Below are 23,014 nucleotides of genomic sequence, written 5' to 3'. Positions count from 1 at the left end.
ACGAGGCAGCTCCTCCTCCCAGAGAAGGAGTGTGAAATAGTTTATTTTGCTTTGCAAGTGGAGTGCTGCAATGGGTACAGGCAGAAATCACACTCCATTCAGCAAAGCTGCTGCATACTCTCTTAACTGACCGCATTTACTGGTGATGGTGATGTTATCAGATAAAGTGCTGTAACGATACAGAAATGACACAACACAGTGACAGCAGCATTCCCATTGCTGACCTTGCTGTGACAGAGTCAGAGGCACACACGGCCCTGGACACATCTGGTATTGGTGGGAGGATGCTCTGCCTCTCACAGCTGACCTCTGCAGCCTTCTCCTGGATTTGCAACTGAGCAGTGTGCAGCAGTACAATTCAGTTGAGTGCAGCAGCTTGCCTTGCTCAGCTTCAGAGTGAAGGGGCTCTTATTTCACTAGAAAGGCAAAGACTTTTCCCTCCACTGAGAAACTTCTAGCAATAGGCTCCAATGACTCTCTGTATTTTAGATACTGTGAAAGGCAAAGCACACCTACAACATCTCTGTTTATCCATCATCTCATCTCACTTATTCTCCTTACTCCAATTTTTGTACATTGCTGCTTCAAAAGGGTGACATTTACCACATTTTCTAACATGACAAAACAGTTGCTGTTAAGAATCCCAACAGCTGTTCTATGAAGGATCACAAACATTTCCCAGGAAGAAGAACACCAAAGAATGTAAGATTTTATGTCTGCTATATACCACAGATTTCTATTAATCCTTGTCTCCGTTTCAAGAGATTAAGCTGGTTTTATACCTGTGAGCAAATATTAGCAGTTTAGAGTTCTGAACGTGGCCAGTCAGTTGTTCATCTGAAACTAAGCATTACAAACCCAGGAAATCCAGGTTAGACTGCACTTCAGAACACATCAATGCAATCCTGACCATTCCCTGTTAAGTATTAACTTTGTGATAACAAAACCATCTCCCTGAGTGACATCTAACCCAGGCCCACTTGGCCAGCCAGTGTCTGAGACAATGAAGGACAGTATTTGAATTAGGTTTATGCATGAGAAGTTACAGACAGCAGAGACCAGTCTGACTTCAGCTGTGCTAATAGGCTTGAAAACATCCCAGCTAGAAGGGGGCAGAAACAAATGAATGGGACTGTCTGCAAACCAGACCTAGTGGAGCTGTAAAAGCCCTGTGGATAGGTTTGTTTCCCTCATGCAGAGTGAAATAAGTTAGTATTAATACTGAATGTGTTTATGCAGGCCATTTTATATAAGTAGAGAGAAAGCAAAAGAGGCTGAGCTCTGAAATACACATCCTTGATGTGACCTCAGGCTCTTGCAGAAACTCCTGCCTGCATCTGCCCAGCGAGGGTCATGGGGCAGAACCCTGCTGCACAGTGAGACATGTTCACTGCCACCTGAGATGCTCTGGGGTGCCCCACTCAATCAACCATTCCAAGTTCAATGGGGATGGGCTCTGCTGGGCTTTTCTCACTTCTCACTGCCCCTCACTGCTAGCCTGCCACAAACCTCCAACCCCTTAGGGCATCACACACAGCACAAGGACTCCTAAATCCTACCCTGCTCACTGAACTTCAGGTTGTGTAGCTTGCAGATCAAGGCAGCCAGACTCCCATATCAAGAACTAACTAATTTGCTTCAGGTGCAGGGGCTGTTTTTCTACAATTCATCTGCATACATTCAAGAACCTTATTTTCAGTGTTCTTCACCGTTCCTACAGTCACATCTGTCACACGAGGTCTACACTCCTGCCCCCACCCAGTGCTTACACGTCCTTTGAACACAGATGTGAACAGAACCATGTAGGTCACCCTCTCTTATTAAAGTTTGGACAAAATTGTCTGGGCACAAATTATTTTCCCAGGCAAATAAAAAACATCAAAGCAGCAAAACTTGAAGGTAACCCTGAAGGAGCTGGGAGAACAGAAGATCTTTGCAGATCAGTTTGAGGGCTCCTATAAAAGTCTTGTGCCACATTGGTTACCCACAAAGTCAGAACAAAGTGTTGCTAGGCAAGCTTCCCAAATCCAAGGAGATGAAGAAGAGGCAGTGCAAGGCTGCAGAAGGCGACAAACCATTCTGTGGAGCAGAACCACAGTGCAGGTACCCTGCTGGAGCAAACAGAGAGCAGAGGGGGAATTCACTGATGAAACTTCCATTTCTTTAGTGCACCCCACTCTCACTGCAAGCCACATTCCCTCAACTTCTGCTGCGCCTGATGTTAGAAACCCTTTTCTGTATCACAATCAGCAGCTGTGGAAATGAAGTCAGGATTGTAGCCTGGAGGGCATGATTGAATTGTGAGCACCCAATTGTGCTCACTGCAGAGATTCCAGTGGTCAGGCTCCAAGCAAGGAATAACTAATAGGGATAGACCAGTTCTTGAGGGAAAAAAAAGGCCCTGCTTTCATGCACATAGTATTTGTTAGGAAGACCAATGAAGGAGAATAAGGAAAGTCAGAGATGAAGCAGTGGAATCCTTCAGGGCTGAAGGTTTTTCAGGAGAATCTTTAAACTGTAAACAAAATTTCAGAGCTGTTCGGGCTTTGCTTTTGCAGCCCTGGGTGGAAGTTTGTAGACACAACCCAAAGCGGGTGTCAGGTTTGCTTTAGCTTTTTCTTTGTCACTTCACCCCTATTCATTTGTCACTATTTATACCCTTAGAGACGATGTCCAACATCTGTTACTAAACAGCGAAAGGAGATAAAAACTTTAAGAAAAAATTAACCAAAGAAGGAAAGCAAATCAAAGCAAAGAGCAGAGGGGTGGTAAATTAACAGCAGCTCTCCCCAGCAGGTGCCCGCTCTGGAAGCTGCAGTGGGAGATCTCAGCAGCAGCACCAGTGCCAGGAAAAGGATCCATAGGGACTGTGGTGGCTGTGGGAGCATGCAGGAATCATCCAGTAAATCGGTGGGAAAATCTCCCTCCCTTGGGCTGCCACAAAGAGAAAATGGCAGGAGAAGGTACAGGCAAGTGGCAGAGCAGTGACAAGGCAGCAAGCAATGCAGCTGCTGGGGGCTGTATGCCCTGACAGCACGCTGCCTCCTGGTGCTGCCCTCTGGCACAGGGCTTTGTTCAGACACAAAACAAAAAAATCCATGAAAATCAACACCCTCCCGCCCCCAAAACAGCAACAAAAAAAAACAATACCCCAATATTTCCCCACATACCCCACTGCCTTTGGGATTTGCTTCCACAGTGAGTCCCTGCTACCCACTAGGCGGCCGTTCCCTGGGCAGGCTGCTCCTCAGCATGGTGGCTGGAGGGTTTCTTTTATGTATAGACAACAAGGGATTGCTCTCCTTTCTCCTCACCTGCAAAATTTAAGAACAGCTGCCATCAGAACAGCAGTGCTTTTAAAGCCTTTCTTCACCCAGTGAAGATTTTGCACAGAAACACTCTCTCACCTCATGGCTCTGAGCCACATTGCTGCGAGGAAAAGAGGTGGCCTGAGACACCACCGTTTTTGCTTTGAGCTTCCCTGTTTACTTCACATTTGGGTGAGCACTGGGACACTTACAGGAGCAGATTAAAAGCTGCACGTGAGGAGGATCTGGGCACGAGGACACAGGTGTGTGCTGCCATCCCATCGCCATTTGGGACACCTGTGGCAGCCCCACACCATCTGGTGCAGGAGCTGAGCAGCCCTCAGCCCTGCTTGAGGTTAATGCAAAACCGTGGGGTAAAAGGGAACTGAAGAATTAAAGACCTGCTGATTTTGTATGGGCGAGCACAAAGTCCTGCTCTGATGAAAGGCAGCACTGCAGGAACAGCTAGGCTGAGCGCTGGATGAGTTCAGATTGCCAGGGAGATTCAGGCCAAATATTTACCCTTTGGTGCGATTAAACAACTCCATCCAAAGTGCTGAATGAAGGCAAAGTGCTTTTCCTCTGCAAACCTCATTATGGAGTTGACATGCCTTCCTCTCCCCACTCAGCAACCTGGCCAGCAGGTTTGTTCCTTGTTACCTGCTGTTGTAAGTGAGGTTTGCTTTTGCTCGCTGTTTGCTCATCCATTTCATGGGCTAACACTGTCGTGGGGAGGGGGAAGAGAAACCATTTACATCCTTGACATCTTAATTGAATCTTTTTTAAAAGCTGCTATAATGCCCAGGGAGAGATGGTCTGAAACACGTATTGCAAACCCGTCTTCTTGTGTCTCAAAGGGGCCCAGGCTGAGCTGCGACCACCTGTGCTGTGTTAGCACTCACAGCTCTGCTTCTGGCTGCTTTTCTGCATTTTACACACACTCATTTCAATTCATGGAAAAGGGAGAACAGCCCACGTGGAGTGACTTTATTAGAGCAGAGGCAGGCGTGGCATCACGATCCAAAAACAGCGAGAAGCAGCTGGGGCCTGATCCAAAGCCTTTATCTTACCTCCTGAAAGGAAAGGAGCACAAACACCACAGAACAGCAAGATGAAAAATTAGTTGCACCATTAATAATGGATGGGGCACAGAGAGAAATCCTGGGGAAATCTCTTTAAAAGACAATGAATTCTGAGAATTTTCTTCAGTGTGCTTCAATCAGTTGTCCTCTTCTCTGAAGCTTCTTTCCCTAGACTGAGCATGAGAATATCTCAACTATTGCATGGTATGATATCAATTGGACTCAAAAACAGATCTAAAAGCTCAATTGTGAACTTATATACTTGGCCTTTCAGATTAATAAATCCAAATGAATTGAACAACATCGTGGCTTCCACTGAAGAATTCTTTTGCACTAGCAAGAACAGTTAATCAGAACTGGCATAAACACATTCCCTATAAATAATAATATTCCCAGAGAAAATATTCTCTGCAAACTTAAGGAAACAGCTGCTTCTTGATTCTTCAACCCACCCATTTAAGATATCAACAAGACAGCCTAAAACAAGATTGTCTGTGAATACAGTAGAGATGCTGAAAGCAGCAGCCCCAAGGCAGCAGGCAGGGACACACAGTTGGTATTCCTGCTCAGTACTTACCGCCTTACCTGCAGGCACTGCATGTCAGATGCCACTGCATTTCAGAGCAATCAGGTCTGGTCCTCGTGCAGAGAAGCAGAACTCTCCTATGTACATGAGGCTGTTCTGCAGCCACCAGGAAAAGCAACAGCTAGTATCACCCTGTCCTGAAGTCAGCTTTGTTTTGTAAAATACCAGCCAGTATAAATATCTGATGCACAGGGCCATAGGTGTCCAATCCTTTGGCTTGCCTGGGCTGCACTGAATGAAGAGGAATTGTCTAGGTGGCTCCAAAAGCAATTCCTCCTGTTTACTTCCATGGAGATTACAACCAATACGCAGAGAGAGCAATAACATTATTTGATGGAGCAAATTCTCAGATACAAAACACTTTTTCAACATAGGTACCAGCATTAGCTATGAATTTTATGACTGGAGGAGACACGATCAGATTTTTGAGTTGAATGTCTGATTGCAACTATACATTCCATTCAAAACTTTGTGGATAATGTATTTAAATTGACTGAAAATGGAGTCACAAACATAAACTGATGATTTTTTCAGCAACCTTGAAACCTATCCTCAAATTCCTTTATCAGAATGAAGAGCATGGCATATTTTTTGCTGTTCACAAGACTGTGTTTAGCCAATGTATCCTTACTCTCCAGGAAGCAAAGGGGCCCAATTTTGGACATCCTAAGGCATATATGTAAGTGTGTCCAAGAGTTAGAACAGTCTTTCATTAGTTTGGCATCAATAGAAGGTATCTGACATCTGTTCTTGTTGAGCCGCATGGGCTGGGTACAAACAACAAGGCAAGCTTCACGGGACTTCCCACCAACCCAGCAAGATGCCCCAGCCTGCAGTGGGACACACAGACAACACATTCCAAGGAATGTGCTTGAGGGTGTTGGGACGGGCTGCTCCTGCTCCACGGCAGGGAGACTGAGTTCAGAAGTTATCCTGAAATCCTGTAGTCACACACGGTCAAAACAGATGAGTTTCAAATTCATGGTAACAGCAGATCTTGCCTCTCTATTACCCTTCAAATGGTTAGCTAGGTGAAAAACTAAGACTTCAGTCGTGATGATGAAGAATATTCCAGGCACTGGTCATCAACAGTCAGAATATGCCTGTTTCTTGTACTAACACTGAAACAGATGGTCCTAATAGGTGCACACTGAAATCATCTCCTCAGCACTTACTTTTTAGGACAACATTTTGACTTTCCCAGTAAGCAATCTCCTGGCAGAGCACCACTCAGATCACAGCTTTTTCCTCACTGACCTCTCTTCTGGAAGGGCTGCAGGAATTTCCTGAGGCACAGACACAGAGGAACAGTGGATTTTCCAGACGTGACTCCAGAAAACACCTTTGCAAGCTGCCACCATTTCCGTCTTTACATCAGCCCAAATTAATAGCTTGAGCTGCAGAACAGGCTTCTGCAAATGACTGCAGAATGCAAATCCCTTCTACAGAACCCCAACAATGGAAAAAGCACCCAGGTACAGAAGAGGTAAATTCAAAAACGTGTTTTGATTGGGAACAAACACACACTTTATGTATCAGAGGTAAAAGATTTTATTATCCCATGGATGTTTCCTAAGAGGTAAGAGTTCTACCAGACAAAATATACAAAGCATTTTCTTTCTAGACAGCTGCATTCTCACCCTATGAAACAGCAACCACATTAGTTCACCTTAAAGAATCAGGGCTTGTCCTTACAGCTGCGGGGTTGCAGAGAGTTAGCATATTCAATGACCAGTTAATTCATGCAGAATCAGAGGGAAGGGAAAAGGTCTGAGCGCTCACTTGAGTGCAGGCTTAGGATCCCGGAAACAGAGAGAAATGCAGGGCTTAAATTTACCAGTTTGTGATACTTGCACCAAGCAAACCGATACTCTGACTCTCATCATTCACTCTGTGATGAAAGGCTAGGGCTAATAGCAAGTTGTAGTTGGAAAAACACAGCTGTACTATAAAAGCAAATACTCCGCCAGCAGTGCAGTAGGAAACTTTCCTCACCGGTCTGCATGAAACACGTGCCATCTGACATCTCACATCCACCTTAAAGCAGGAGATCAGCATCTCCTGCTCTACCTATTAAGATCTAATGTTTATGGTTGACTCTTATATAAAAAAATAATAACCTGGGCTTCCAAGGACATACTAATTGCTATTGCGTTATGTGACCATTTTAAGGTACTGTTTTGTTTTCATACAATTAGCTCACAGTACTACTAATAGAAGTTTGACTCTCAAATACATTAATTTTTTTTGGTCCTGCTGAGTTAATGATTGTTCTTGCATTTACTTTATCCTTTCTCTTCCTGAAACAACAAGCTCATTTCAACAGATGAACAAGTCCAGATTTGCTGAAAACCAATTAACAAGAATGTGCCAAGCTGTTCTTTCAAGTCAAAAAACTGCCTGCATTTTAAGAACCTCATTAGTTTTAACTATATTTATGGAACAGAGGGAAGAATATTTAATTACCCTGCAATTCTTCTTTCTGATGATCAATAGAAACACAATTTTGTTCACACAATTTCTCTGCAGTATATTGATGCACTGAATCTTGCCTTGTATCAACACCTGCTCTCCAGCGGTGCCTACAGTTGACACAACACACAGCTGGGCTAGAGGAATTATGATCAAAACAGCTTTCTTCAGAGGAGTCCTATGGGAATATGCTCTCAAAAACAAACAAGCAACAAAAAAAAACCCCAAACCACCGTTTCTGCAGTTGCCAGTAACTACTGATTCTGCTGCTGATACCACTTTGCATGCTGGCATGGCACCCATCCACAGACAGATGGGATTCTGACAACTCAGAAAGACAGATCTATGTGAACAAAACTCATCTTCCAGGCAGGAGCAGGTCTGGAGAGGTGAGCTGAAAATAAAGCGCCCAGCTCCATCAGCAGCCCATAGATGGGACATCAGATATGAGCTTTGGCAGCATGTATCAAAGGCTTACCTCTATTTACTCAGGCAATACGGCAGCAAATGAGCTCAGGAGCCACAAGCAGACACCACTTGCTTGTTATACTGAAGGCTGAGGGAGGGTAGCCTGGCTGATTCTAGGTATGCCACTCCAATTCAGCCAGAAGCTAGACACAGAAACAATGCATATGGGCTGCTTCCACTGTTTGAAAACTTGGTCTTCATTGGGACAACAAACTGTGAGCATCACAGTTCAGTGTGGGCAGAAACCCTCCTTCTGCTGAGCTTTCCAAATCACCCTCTTTGTAACCTAACATCTAATTCTAAGTCCATCTGATGGCATACTCTGTCATTACATCAGCATCAGAATGGTAATTCTCCTCCTGTAGTATATCTTCTACCCCAGCCTCACAGCAGTGCCAGCATGAAACTGCTCAGACAGGAGAAGAGCACCCATTTCCAGCATCCCACTTCTTGGCCATCCCTTCTACCCAAAACCTGCTCCTGAAACAGATCCCCACCCTGTGTGGTGGAAGAGGCTGTATCCGCTCCAAGGCCATCTGTGACTGCTGCATAAATTTAAGCCCAGCAAAACATCTCAGTAAAGAGAAAAGAGAACAGAATCATCTGCGAGGCCACGACAGACCCAAGGCTTTAGAGTTGCACAAGCAGGAGAAGGAGTAAAGAAAGTAAGACAGATTACCAAGTCTAAAAAGAGGGCTGAGAGCATGTGTGTGCAAGCAAAGCCATGGAAGGTTACAGCTGGACAGGGGCTTCATGATTTTTTGCAGATAACAGTTTCAACCACAAAAGTGTTTTCAAAGTGACGAATACGGTGGCAGTCCCCAGCCTCACGTCGACTGATACCTGCAAGGGATTAAAAGAGAGAAAGACAAGGACAAAATTCAGCCAGCGTTCATTTATAAGAGCTGCATCAAGTCAGGGAAGGAAAGCAGAAGGGATGCAATTGCTGAACGCTGAGATGCAGGAACAACACAGCCCATACAGAACATGACATAATTTCATCTTAGGAAGAACAGCACCACTGCCCAGCCCTGGTCCTGCAGTAAGCATGAGCTGGGGAGCCACAGGGGAGCAGCTGGCTTCAGCTGACAGCACCTCAGTGTTATCAGTGTTATCACAAAACCAGCAGAAACTATAGGCTGGTACAGAGCCAATGTGGGCTTAAAATCGTCACCTGCTGGCTGTTTGAATCAGCACATGCATTGATGCTGCCAAAGCCTCAGCCTCTCTGGAGAACAACAGCTGTTCCCCATGTCTCTGTGCTGCAGGAGCTCAACTCTGGGCAGCAGCACCAGGCAGATACGGCCTGGCTGTGCCCTGCTGACAAACAGGGCCATGCCAGGGCTGCAGCTCTGCACAGGGCTATGGGGGCTGCTCTGGGAAAGCAGCACAAACAGCCCTTTACAGCTTCCAGACACCCTCAGCACCATGCATCTCATCCAGGGAGCCAAACCAAGAATAAGCTCGTGTTTCTGATAAGGCTTGAAAATAAACAGATAACTTGCTGAAACAGATTAATATTATTCTTGCAGCAACATTAGCATTTGTGTATAAAATACATACTGGTTTTTTTTTCATGAAATCAGTTTAAGGTAGTCTAATCTTCTCTCCTCAAAACTGTTTTCGTATTATTAGGAACTTAATTTAAGGCAATTTGCAGATTTAATCTGCTCTGAATAGCTGCCACTGTCCGCATTAAGGAAATTTTCTGAACAGTTCCCAATAGCCCAGCTATTAGTTCAGCCCTGGGAGTCCGTGTGCAGTGAACTGCAGGCTCCTGCAAGTATTTGTATTAATGTTTCTATTAGCCCAACAGGTGCGACAACAGAAACACTGGCAGCAGCCAGCACCCATTTGCAGTGATGTTCGGGGTTCAGCTGAATGAAGTGGGAAACACCTCCAGAGCTCTGTGTGATTCCACCTGCAGGGAACCCCCCCTTCTTACCCCCCACCTCGCCCTGAGGCTGTTACAGCAGAAATAAGGGCTGGGATGCAGGGGCAGCTGAGCACTGCGAGGCTCTTACGTCTCCTGGTGCTCCTCCGCTTCAGCCTGTAGGTCTCCTTGCCGCTGCACAGGCGGTAGATGAAGGAGCCGAGCTGCTCCATGTCGCTGACGTGCTCAGTGGCAATCATCTCCTCCTGGATGATGTATGTCTGAGGCAGGTATGTCCCTTTCTGAAATGACAGTTTCCACCAAAATAAGGCATGACCAGTGCGGTGATCTATTATTAAGGAGAGGTGCTGCTAGGAGAGAGCCACCGGGGACTGGAAAAAATGGGAGAGAGGAAATGGAGGAACTGGGAGTATCCCGGGGATGGAGGCCACTGCTCCTGCAGCAGGAAGCCGCTCAGCAGTGAGGAATCCAGCTTGGAGGTGCCTGAAGGCTACCTGGGTGATGAGCAGCCATGCTACAAGTACAGTTTGGATTGGAGGCACTTCTAACCAGACTGGATGCTTACTAGGCCATGAAGCAGAGCTTCATTTCTGGTCCTTTTGCCTAAGGTACGTCAAAGAAATAAAAGAATTGGCAGATCCTGCAAGAGGGAGCAACATGAGACGAAATGGCAAGCAACAGCAGCAGTTTCAAACTTCACCTCTTTAATTTCCACCACAGGACTGGTTATCTCCACAGAGATGTACCTGGAAACACACTGCATTAAGTCAGCTCCGTGCTGCTGGGCTGGCGGAGCCTCTCAGATCGATACAGCTCTCTTTTAATGGTGCAGCACAAGACTATTAGTAGAAGCCTGTATTACCCTGTATTACACTGACACAACTGTTCTGCAAGAAATTCAATTACTGATTCTCAGTGGGGGAGCACAGGAGAGGGCACACGATATGTGCAGTTACAGGCATGAGTCCTCATGTTAACACAGGGGACTGGGCTCAGGATCTGGCACAGCCTTGGAATGGCTTACAGGCACACACACAGGCAACCCAGTCCTTTCATTGTTTTAAACTTAAATAGCTGTGGGAGCTGAGATAATCAGGATTTCTTGCTCCTCCATCATGGGACTGCACAACAAACGATACCATCAATTCTCTGCCAACAGTTTTAAGAAAACTAGAGCTTCCAGCATCTCCACTGGGAAATTAATCGGGTTCTACAAAAGATGTGGATCATCCATCATTTAACCGGGTCATCTCCAGCTTCCTGCGACTGCACGCTGGGAGCATCCTTCCATCCTTTACTCTCAGGTACTCATGCAGCTCTGCTCACCGAACCATCACACAAAGCCAGACATAAATCTGCAAGAAGCAGCATAGCTGCCATTTGCAGGCAAAGCACTCAGACAGAGAGGCCCGGTAAGGCATACAGCAGGCTGAGATCTGGGCTGGGCACAGCCATACCTAAAGGCTGCAGAGACCACGACCCAGCAGCAGGCTGAAGAAAGGGCAAAAGCTTCACTGAGCACCTGTGCCACCAGAAAAAGCAGATACAATTACTTGCTGCACTGAGGTTTGGCGCTAGAAGTAGGGCTGATGCCACCGAACACCTTCAAAACTCAACCTGCAGCTGGAAATCAGTCTCATTCATGAGAAACTTGACTGGATTGAGAGGAGAAAAGCAAGGACCAGCAAGGAGTACTTCAGAGAAGGGCACACTTCTGGGCAGCCTGCTCTACTGTCTTATGGTGAGAGACTTCTGTGAGCGGTAAGACCAAGCTAAGCACTCAAAAACGATGTCCCCAAGGTGCACATTAAAACCTGCACAGACAGACTGGACACTTATCCATCCCAATAATCATGAAGTTATTTAAACTCACGTCTGCTTTGTACGCTCTTTAAAGAATTGAGATCATAATAGCCATAAAACCATCTTAACTGCATTTTTATTCCCCTTTAAATTCCATTTCCGATAAAGTATAATTTTCACTCCCTGTGATTTTATACCTGTTATTTGAAGATGTGACCAGCATCTCCACTCTGCCAATGTTTTAATGAGGCTCTGCCGTCAGCCTGCACAATCCTCTCCTTTCCATTTCCCCTGCTGTGGGGACTGGTCACCTGCCACAGCGCCTGGTTTGGAGTGAGCTGTACATAAACGTGTGTTGTAGCCCAGCAGGGCTCCCAGCACAGCAAACAGATGGTCACAGTGGATGAGATTGCAAGGAGTGCTGGGAAACAAGCTGGGAGATTGACAAGGACCAGAGGTCGGGCATCTCTCAGGGCACAACCTGTCACCTCTCAGCTTAACCCCACAAAGTTCATCACATTGCAGGGAATTATATTGGGTTTTTTTTGCCCTTATGGAAGAGAGTAAGAAAGCCAGACTAAATGCTTTGCTTCACCTTCTGCAGCCTTAAAAATCCTGTTGTTTTTTTTTTTTCTCCTGCTGTTAAGATTTAATAGTGCTCTATTTTAAGGTTGTTTTCAGTCACTGCGATACATCAGCATGAGCCTCTGAACTGAACAAAACTGCCAGTACTAAACCCAATTAATGCCTGTTGTGAGCAAAACTGCATTAGATCAAAAGCTGCATTTCAGCCCTCAGCATGGCAGGGGCAGAAGCCCCAGATCACACCCCAAAGAGGTAAAAGCAGAGGGCCCAGTACTCCCCATGGGGCACTGACAGCTCTGCAAAAGTAAAATGCAGCAGCAAGAGCAAAAGGAAGGCTTTTTTTGTTTTCCTCGTTGGTTCCCAACTCTCAGTAAACACCTGGGGAAAGGGATCTGCTGCTTTTCTGTGCCGCCCCGGTCAGGTTCATCTGTCATGTCTGCATTACTGTGCTGCCTGCAATGTGGTTGTTCCAGCTGCAACCCACAAAGGCTTTGCTATCCACGAAAACTCAGCTCTGTCAGGTCCAAGGCTTGCTTTTACAGACACCATTTTCTGTTTCTGCTTCCCAAGAGCCCAGAAAAGCATACAAAATAAAGCAGGACTGCAGCCGTACCTTCACATTAACCAGCAGCTCCCAGAGGTTGCGTGGAGGCATCACGATAGTGGTGTTCAGCTCAATGACGTAGCATTTATCCAGCGTTATGTCATGATAAGCTGTTAGACCCTGTGTTCCAAGCAGAGAAATTAACAAATTGAGCCCTTCTCAATGAAATATGGCTGTAAACATGGGTGAAAGGAGGCCGAGCAGGGCAGGAAAGAAGTACTGTTCAGCAAACCAGAAGCACTGCAGACTGAAGCAACCTCAGTCCACCCTAAGGAACACACAAGGAGCAGGTTGGAAAAGCTCAGACACGGCCCTGAGAGGGAAGACATCTCAAAAAATGAGATCATTGTGCAGATATGGGACAACAGCAACAGTGCTATGCTCACAAAGAACCCAAGAGCCCCTTACTCGCTGGAAATCATGGATGATATCTGCAGGGTCGCTCCCTCCAAACTGGGGCACCGGGACATTGATTTGCTCATAGTTGTCCTCGATGTAAATCTTGACATCTTCGTGCAGTTCCAGCTGCCCCTTGAACGGCGAATACAGCGAGTCTTCATAAAGGACGCCGCAGTGAAACACGCTCTCGCGGGGAAGCTGTGGGAATGAGATCCAGCTGGAGGCACAACACGCATACATCCCACACCCCATTAACAACTACAGCCAACACAGGAGAAACTGGGTAAAAATACCCTTTGTGAACAGGCGTTTGGCACATATGTCAAGCTCAGCCTGTTGGCTAGAGGATGCTCTTGACGAAGGCAGTTCAAAACACCCCTGTGAAACAACCCCTCCTCCCTTCCTGCTGGTCAGATCCAAGGGAAACAAAGGATGCCCCGTGGGATTTCACAGAGGGTCAGCAGAAAGGTAAACTGTCTGTGGGTTCTTATGTTTTGTAGCTGGGCTGTTCCACAGACATAGCTTACAGTACTTGGTTTTTCTCCATAAGGCATACAGGCTTGGAGCAAGCAAAGCATCACTTCTAAAGGTACTCATAGCTTGCATGTGGCAGATGCAGCAGGACAAAAACAGGAGCTGCTGCTCTCCTGCAGTCCAGAGGCACGAAGTTGTTTGCAGCAAAATCCCTGTACCTGGGCCCACTGGATTACCACCAGTGTGTGGGAGAGCTGAGCATCCCTACAGTTGTCATGGGATTTCCAGATCAGATGTATGAGAGCACAAGTAATAAATAATTGATGCACCCGAAAACAAGGACTGCAAATTAATTTGACAGCATAAGCATGTACGGAGCAATGAGGGTATAAAAAGACACTGCTGAGTGGATAAGTGCTGGCTGAACAGCAGAACGAGGTATTCAGTGCAAATTGATGACTGAAGTTTCTTGGCTAAGCACTCAGCAAGCCACAGAGCACAGCAATTTCCTCCTTAAAATGGGGCTGTGTTGTGTCTCCCTCCCAAGGCTTTGACCCAATGCTGCTTAAATCCACAGCGCTGCCATCCCAGTGCATTCACCAGGCAGAGCTCTGCAAAGCCTACATGGAAGAAAAGGTGCTGAATTTAACAGAGGATGTAGGCCCATCTGTCATTTCATCTCCAGCTTGCTTTGCTTGCTTTATTAATAGCAGCATCTATTTTTGTTGTGCTCACAGAGTTTCTCTGTGCTACAGCTTAAAAAACCCATTGCAAAATGCTGCTTTGCCTTGCCTGTATCCCCTGCTCTCTTCAGGGCTTGCTCAAGCCCTGCAACCAGCCAAGCTTTGAAAACTGGTTGACCATTGACAGCAGTAACATTGGGTTTACAAGGCTGAACTTGCGGGTCATATTTTCAAAGAGTTAAAAAAAGAAAACAAACACAAAACAAAACACGAGAGGGGAAGAGGAGGATGTCTGGAAGACCCTTCCTGATGGTCAGGACAGAGGCGAGCCTGAGCCCAGCACTTCAGACATGCCCCATCTGCATGGCCCACAGTTACCAGCTCCCAAATCCCCACTGTGCAAAGCAACAAGCAGGAGCACAAATCAAAGGCTCGATGATGCAGTTTGCTTTGCTGCTCCAGATTGAGGAGCCAACCGTCCTTCCCAGCTGACCCATACCTGCGTGATGAAGAAGTATCTGTAGACATACATTGATGCAAAGACCAAGCCAAGGAGCAGCACGAGGAGACCCATGGTCAAGTAGCACACCCCACTGAGCGATGACCTGCGGCCCTGCACCACGGGAGCCTGCTCCTCCTGTGAGGCAAGAGCGAGAGCATCAGCCAGCTGCTGCCAAAGGGACCAGAAAATCAACACTATATCATTTAAAGGTTACACATGAGCTCGGGGCATGAGACTGAAGAACAGAGGCATGATCCTGCAACTTGACTTCACATCTGGATGCATTTTGGCCAGGGTGAAACCCCAAGGCTCCCAACCAGCTTTGTGGAGCTGCAGTTGCAGCACACCTCCAGCAGAAATTAATCTGTATGCATTTCCCCTTCGTCCCAGCTTTGGAGGACCTGCAGCACACTGCCAGCTCCCTATGCTGAAGGATTGGCATTTAATCAACTTGTTGCCACTCCTCCAGCAAACATAGCAAGCTGAAAAACAAAGCATTTGAAGTTCATCTCCTCTCTCCCCTTCCCCTCCTCCTACAGATGAGGGGTGGCAATGGTGACAAGCCACAAAGAAAAGAAAATCGCAATTCTGCACAAGTTAACGGTTCTCTGACACGAACAGCTCCGATGAGAGTCATGCTGCACATCAAGTGTTCCACGAGACACATTTCCTCAGGTACCTGTCATCGCAGAAGCAGTGCAGCCAGTGGGGGTGGAAATGAACACAAAGCTCTGCTGCTGCTGACACCGAGCAACGGCTGGAAAAACGGTTAACGCTCCGCAAGCAAATGTCATCCTAAAGGTGCTGGGCTCCCGTGCTGGTAACACACCACCCAAGCTCTGCATTTGGGAGGAGGTGGGGAAGATGCTCAGTGCTTTGCCCTTGGGGAAGCTGTGATACACCAGGAAAAGATGGAAAAATAACACTGCAAAGCCTAACAGAGGAAGGAAAAGCTCAACAGCCACTTTTCTGATGGAGTGGCAATGAAGGAGGTGAGGTTAACAATGGTGTTGGGCAGGAACAATTAACTCCAGCCCTGTGGTATATTGTGTACAAACCAGCAGCTCAAATCTTCACCGAGATGCAGATCTCTTCCTTCCACATCTGAAGGCCACCAACCCTTGTCACTAGGAACAAACCGCAATTTAGAAATTACCCCTGTGTAACCTGTGGCAAAGGCACGGCTTGCTCTTTCTCACTATAGAAGGCATCCATGTGTCAAGGAGAGCCCCTGCTCACCCGGCGTTGTGCTGCAGGCACTTCATCCCACCGGGCGAAGCAGAGGCAGCTCCAGCACAACCTGGATCCCTAGATGAGCTGACTCAGCTCCAATGTGTAGGCACGATCCCTTTGCAGATGCTCTACCCAGTGCCTGGCAGCAGGCAAGGCTGTGGAGTATCAAAAGGAACTCCTTTTCTTGGATAGCACAGGATATTCCTTATGCTTCAGCAGCACGCCTGCTCACAGGGAGGGCGCAGGAACAGAGCGCGGGTGGAGGTACCCAGCTGGGAGGAGAAGAGGTTATGCTACAGAGTGTCTGGTAGAGGAGTCTTCAAATCAGCCTGGGGGGTGAAAAAGCCCTAATTCAGCCTGGGGATTTTCTTCAGAATTTCCAGGCTTTCTGAGGACACGGTGAAGGGAAACTGCTCTGCTGCAGAGATGGGGTTAGGAAGGGTCTGAGCCACCAGGCCAGCAGTGGTTCCAGCACTCTGTGCTCAGAGAAGGAGAGAGCCCGTGAGCAAAGGCTGCCAGCTGCCTTTGGCTCCCCAGCGCCAGCAGCTGGCTTGCAGCACATCTTGCTCTTCCCCAGCCTGCATGCAGACCTCGCATCCACACCAGCAACTTTCTTAAAGCAAGGTCAGTGCAGAATCCCCCCTGGGACTGTTGTGTCTTTTTGAAGAAGTTACCCTTTAAAAATACATATACAGAAGTCCTTGCAGGTCCTTGGCCGTTGGAAACACACCCCAGTGCGAGCTGCTAGCCATAACCCAATGAGCTGCCATCTTTCAGATGTCTTATCAGCACAGTCTAACCTTATGAAAAATAGATCTTCGCTTCAATCTCTCTTCCTGACCGGTGTCTTGCTGGAGGTGACAAAGTGTGGAAATGAAAGGTGCTGTGTCCTGCCTCGCTCCCCATGACTCACAGCACTCCTCAGCAAAGCCAGGCTCAGCGCGTGCCCTTTTCCTGCTTCTTCAGCTTTTGAAGCAGCTCTGTCTGCCTCCCTTCGTCAGCTGCTGCCAGGAGATCAAAACAGCACAGCGGCTCCTCCAGGAACACAGCTCAGGGCAGGCAGCTCCTCAGAGCTTATCAGTTTTCTCTACTCCATTTCCTTCTGAATGACATCTAATTACACAGGTAGAGAAACACCGCAGCCATCGCTTCGCTTAAAGTCTTCTCTCCTCCAGCTGCTCTGAGATTTGAGATATTCTCCCTCCATATTTATGTAACTTGCTATGGGTGCATAAGCACATACATCCTTAACAATAACGTAATATCCAGCTACAGCCAGATCTGCTCATGCACATCTTGCTGATTAAAAGATGCATTTGTTGAGCTCTCCATCAACCATTTTTCCTGCGTTTATGAAACACAAAGGTTTCAAATCTTTCATTTTAGACATCACAGGGCCTATGAGCAGGGGGCACAGCTTGGCAAGTGCCTAAGTGCACAGCTCCAAGGGCACAGGAGCTTGGGGCCACTAAAAATAGATGCAATTTTGATGACTGACAAGTAAGGAGAGAAATGATACAGAGTAAATACTCAAAGGGATGCAGTTTTGAGAGCAGCTCTAGCTGAAAGGCAGTAAAACACGTCAGCCATCTCCAGGAGGTGCTTGTTGTCTGTGCTCTTGATGTGAAGGATGCACCGATGCAATTACAGCCACTGCCACAGGCAGCCCTGCCTTCCTCTCCAAAGGAAGCAGGATCAAAATGTAAGAAACTCACATCAGAAAACCTAATTGATCTTGCTGCATACTTACTTTTGGCAACCAAAAGCAAAGATGGGAAAGGGAGAATAATTTCAAGGCCTATATCTTGAGCATATGAAGTGCCATATTGCTTGTAAAAATCAAATACTGCTTTACAGAACATGAAGACCTGAAGCAACAAAAGACCCAGATTGGATGGGACCATGGGCAGCCTGATCTGGTATTAAATGGGGAGGTTGGTGGCCCTGCATGTGGCAGGGGGGTTGGAGATTCATGATCCTTGAGGTCCCTTCCAACCCTGGCCATTCTGTGATTCTGTAAACAATACCCCCATTGACTTCACCTGCAAAAAAGCACAGTTGGCAGCTGGTCACCATGGTGCTGACAAAGGGCTGTAGGCTGGTACTGAGCAAGCCCTGCTGGACTTGGCTTTGAGCACCTCCAAGCGAATCCCACCAAAGCCACCACCCTGGGGCAGGACAGGATGGCCCTTCCAGACTGATGAGCACTCCTATGACTTCAGATCAGGAAAGAAAATCATGTGTGCATGCACGCATATATATACACACACATACATATATACATGGCACATGGTTTCCAAGGCAACAGAAGTTGTGTGCCATACTTGAGCGGTGCTCATGCAGGGCCACGGAGCAGCACTTCCACAGGGAGAACAGCTTTTGGACTCAGAGATGCCTGGGAGCCAAAAAGGAGGGCTGTAATTAAGAGACTATCACAGCTGAAGGCAAAAGGTTGCCATAAATGAATCTAATCGCATCTTTAAGCGACAGGGCCGCACGTGACTAGGAACAAAGCCACCTGCCTCGGGAGCCGCTTTGCAGCACTGCGAATTAGAATATCAAAAACAACCGCCGGCTAATTAAAAACCACAGCCTTGTTGCTACCTGACAAAGCCAGCAGGATGTTAGAAAAGCAGCCTAGCATATGAGAACTGGGCGCTCGGCGGTCCTCCCTTCCCTCTCCCCAACCAGCAGGAGGGACACAAACCTCCTCTTTCCTCCCTGTCCCATCTCGGTTTTGAAGCTAGGGGCCATTTCTTCTCCCTCTTTGCACAGGGATGAGGAATGCGTTTCTATATATTTTATTTCTCTTGGCAGAGGTGCAACAGCTTCCAGCTGGAGGCTTTCCAGCCTCCCCCTTCTATTTCCTGGGAGTAAAACCACTCAGGGCATTAGCAGAGCCAACCAAGCCTGCTGCAGAAATAAGGCTGTCCTTACAGAGCACATAGCTGGAGGGCTGCGTGTCCCATGGAACAGACAGGAACAGAAATATGTTAAGCTGCACAGTTGCTCCAACATAAAATACACTGCCTAGTGATTACCTCTTCTTCCTGCAGCAGCATAGGAAAACCCCGTCAGAGTCAGCCCTGCTTGAAAATTCACCGCAAAGAGACAGTATGTAGTTTAGCAAACAGCAAAAGAGAGGAGACTCTTCTCTGTTTTACTGTTCTATGTGAGTTCAGCATGGGGCCACAGCTGCAGGACAGCTCTGCAAAGCAAATCCAGAGGATGGGTTAAGCAAACAAGCAGAAGCGCAGACCCTACCAACTGTCCTCCCTCGTAGGCATGTAAATGCCACACGTGACCCGGGAAGAAAACACCAGCTCATAAGTGAAAATGCCTTTTCCCTCCCCCACAACGTTTGTTGGGTTTCTGTGTTTTTCATAGAATCACAGAATGGCCTGGGTTGAAAAGGACCACAATGATCATCTCGTTTCAACCCCTACGCCCAGTTTTTCCCATGCCCAAAGCTCCTTCCACACACAGAGCTACAGAGGCCCAGGTCCTCCTGCACCTTCCTCCTATGCTTCTCCAGCAGATTTCAGGTTTCCACGTCTGCAGCTCTGCAGTCCACATCTCTGTGGTGAAGGAGAGCCACGTGGTTCCAAATTCAGTCTCATTTGTACTGTATCTGCTAGAATTGGCCATTCCCTCTCAATCTCCCCTTCCAGTTTTAGTCAGATCCCTTGTCATGTTCAGCTGGAATATGAAATATTAATGCCTGGAGTCCAGTGTGAGACCCAGGTCCTGTATCTGACTGGAGCAGACCCCAGAGGAGTCCAGAGGTGTTTTTACCAGTTCAGTTCAGACCATTTCCTCCCTTCCAAGCACCCCCAAAGCAGCATCCCTGCAGCCCACACACCAGAGCAGCCAGGGACAACCAGAGGCACCAGAAGGCACACTGGGGCAGTGAGGAGACTGAGAAACCCCACAGATGGTGGCACCGTGAAGCTCTTCCCCCTGTTTCTTATCATTCACCCCTCGTGAAGCAGAAGACTTTAATGAAACCCGATGAATCACAAATGCACAGAGCGTATATCCCAGAGCCATTAAAGGCATGGCAGATATATGCACTTCCATTCCAGACTCTAAATCTGGAGTTCAATTAAAACTCACTGAATGCTATTATGCATCTGAGAAGATATTTTCCAACGAATACAACAAATGATGATACTGACTGCACAGCCTCAGACTGCCTTCTGCCTGAGGAAGATGCTGCATCCCCCAGCTTCTGCTAACAACAACAAGATTCTTTTATAAGCCCTTACCAAGTTGCTATTGCCTCAAAATCGCATTAATTTTCTGACTGAAGTTAACTTGTATGTACTTTTCAATTACCCAAGCTGCACAGCAGATGAACACAAGGCTCATCACGTGCCAGCTTGCTGTCAGGAGCCCTTGCCTACCGCTCTTTGGGACACAGCACTACTGCAGCCATCTTCCACTTGCACATCTCTGCATGTACCAAGCACCTGCCAAAATTCACAGTCTGCAGAAGCTGCTGCTGAATCATTTCCCAGCTCTGGCTCCTATCGCTGGGATTGAAGTTGCAGGATCAAAGAGAAAAGGAATGCAGAGCATCTAGTTTGCCTGTCACCAATGCGATTTTGCTGCAAGGCAGCTAGAGCAGGAGACACAGACAGGAACTGTTGGCATGGCAAGAGAGCCAGGCTGGAGGTTTTTTGGGCAGCACACCCCTCGGTCCAGATGTGTACCAACTACACCTAGAAAGCCATTACAGAAGAATCCAGCATCACAAATAACCTGAAAAATAGCTTCAGGAATAGGCCACCCATAGGTGGGCGTGCTCCCTGACACCCCCCTGTCCCCAGCTCACCTCCACCCAACTCCTGCTCTCCTGTCACTTACTCTGTCTCCGTCGCCTGCCCTTCTGCTGGAATAAAGGAATCATTAGAGTCTTCATTTTAAATTCACTTTTTAAAGTTTCGTTGTAGACCTTGTGGACTTCAGAGAACAACACAGTGCTCCCCAGGAGGCAGAAGGCAAAGAACAAAACCCACAGTATTGGGTCAGGCACAGCAGGGATGGGTGGATGGTTGGACCAGGTGATTTCATGGTCTCTTCCAACCTTAGCGATTCTGCGATTCAGTGTTTGCTGCTTAAGCCAATTTCCTCCATCTGTCACAACCTGAATCAGGGTAACTTTGCTTGCAGGGATCTGGCAGTACTCATGATGGAAGCACGCTTCTGCTACCTTTACTTCCCGTGTTAGTACCATTAACCCTGTTCTCACTCTGCTCATCAGAAGCAGCCAGGTCCTGAGTCCACAGGTCCACAGCATTGCTCCCATCATGGGGAGTGAGCTGGGGGCAGCACCACGGTCTGGTGTGAGCCCTGCTCCCAGGGCAGGAAGAAGCCTACCGCTGCTTCTCTCCTAATCACTACAAAAACACAGTCAGCCAGGCTCCCCATTGCAGGTTCTGGGATGGCTTCTATGAGCTGGATTAATATCAGACCGAGCGCTCAGACACTGACAGCGCAGTTAGGAGAGCTGCGAGCATGCCAGCTCGTGACGTGGGAGATCACAGGGGTGACCTCATGAGCTGAGCGACCCTCTGGGGAGCTCCCTGTAGGAGGGAACGCCTTGAGGAGCCACGGGAACGGAGCAGACCCACAGCTCCCCATAAGGTTTGGGTCAGGGAGATACTGGGGTTCAATAAGTGGTCAGACTGCACACACAGCTCCGTGCATTTCAGAATGCAGAAGCACATCTGGCCTCCTGCATCAGCCAGGGCTGCCCCAGGCTCCAGCTACAGGGACCCGCTGCCCTCCACCAGCCCTTGCCCAGCCCAACAAATTTGGCTTCTGTGTGTCAACTGGGACTGCAGAACAGCTGAAAGAAGCTATGCATGCTCTCATCCTTAGCTTTTCATCTTGCCCAACAGCTCTGCTCCTCTCCACACCAGCCCTGAGCCTTACAAGATGTCACACCCTGAAACCTGACCGCCACTGCCAAACCCCAAACCACGTTCCCCACAGTAACAACCCCGACCAAAGGATGCACTCGGGTGCTTCGGGTCCACACTGCCAACGGATCACGTAGGAGTGCACGTATAGGACTGCACGTATCCCGCCCCGTCCCTTCCCCACCTCCCCAAACTTCCAACCCTTTGGCACACAGGCCGATATCCGCACATCCCGACGCTTTCAGGGCAGCCCTTCCAGCGGCCGCGAGCTCCGAGCACAGACCGGACCTCACCGAAGTTCGCTTCGCTCGCCGCTCACGAAGCGCCGCAAAGAGGAGGGCGAAGAGCCCCCCGGGGGTCCCCGGCCCGCAGCCCCCGCCCGCCCCGCACTCACGGCGCCCGCGGGCAGCAGCACGGCGCCCGCCGCCCCATCGCCCCCCGCCGCCTTCTCCTTCTCCTGCTCCGGCTTGAGCGCCGCGGCCGGCTGCTGGACGCCGATCTTCACCATGGCTCCGCGCCGCCGCCGCCGCCGCCGGTACCGCCCCGGGGAGGCGCCGCTCCGCCCGCAGCCCCGCCGCGCTCCCGCCCCGCCGGAGGTCCGCCGTCAGCCGGGGGGCGCCGCGTCCGTGCCCGGCCCGAGGAGCGCGCGGAGCGGAGCAAACGAACGCTGACAGCTTTGTGAAGACAAGAAAATGAGAGGGGAAAAAAGGACCAACACATTGAGGAAACCTTCTCAGCCTCCGTAGGCAGTGAGGAAAGCCGCACGCTGCCGGTGGTAAAACACAGCAATGCCCTTACGTTGATTTCATCCACTTAAACACGGTATTTATTGATAAAAAAAAGTCATTATGAGCGTTTTCTTCCGATCCAGAAGGATTCATTGTGCCACTGAGTGCTTTACATCACGTTACGAACCCAAGCCCTTGATAAACGAGCACCAAATTTTGTTTGCAAAAGGCACCTTTGGCAGCGATTCAGAATTGACTCACAACGA

General features: G+C 48.2%; 1 protein-coding gene and 1 long non-coding RNA gene across 2 annotated transcripts; both read right to left on the bottom strand.

Annotated features, from left to right (window-relative positions):
• Window positions 1-1,346: 1,346 nt before the first annotated feature.
• Window positions 1,347-3,533, bottom strand: LOC125697747 (uncharacterized). The gene is made up of 3 exons (XR_007378915.1): window positions 3,408-3,533; window positions 3,171-3,314; window positions 1,347-2,108 (listed from the first exon to the last, which is right to left on the bottom strand). It is a non-coding gene; the product is annotated as an uncharacterized LOC125697747 (long non-coding RNA).
• Window positions 3,534-6,511: 2,978 nt separating this feature from the next.
• On the bottom strand, window positions 6,512-22,567 carry ITM2C (integral membrane protein 2C). The gene is made up of 6 exons (XM_048955295.1): window positions 22,415-22,567; window positions 14,858-14,995; window positions 13,211-13,399; window positions 12,812-12,922; window positions 9,941-10,091; window positions 6,512-8,759 (listed from the first exon to the last, which is right to left on the bottom strand). The coding sequence occupies exons 1-6, from the start codon at window positions 22,526-22,528 to the stop codon at window positions 8,668-8,670; spliced, it is 795 nt and encodes a 264-aa protein (XP_048811252.1). The 5' UTR covers window positions 22,529-22,567; the 3' UTR covers window positions 6,512-8,667.
• Window positions 22,568-23,014: the final 447 nt, after the last annotated feature.

The sequence above is a fragment of the Lagopus muta genome, chromosome 9 (assembly GCF_023343835.1).
Source record: "Lagopus muta isolate bLagMut1 chromosome 9, bLagMut1 primary, whole genome shotgun sequence".
Classification (NCBI taxonomy): Eukaryota; Metazoa; Chordata; class Aves; order Galliformes; family Phasianidae; genus Lagopus; species Lagopus muta.
This window is presented reverse-complemented; position numbering and strand designations above follow the sequence as displayed.

Coding starts and splice junctions, on each gene's coding strand:
- ITM2C (XM_048955295.1), bottom strand. CDS start 22,528: ATGGTGAAGATCGGCGTCCAGCAGCCGGCCGCGGCGCTCAAGCCGGAG. Junction 14,996..22,414: donor TGCTGCTGCCCGCGGGCGCC/GTGAGTGCGGGG, acceptor CTTGCCTCACAG/GAGGAGCAGGCTCCCGTGGT. Junction 10,092..12,811: donor AGCTGCTGGTTAATGTGAAG/GTACGGCTGCAG, acceptor CTGTCATTTCAG/AAAGGGACATACCTGCCTCA.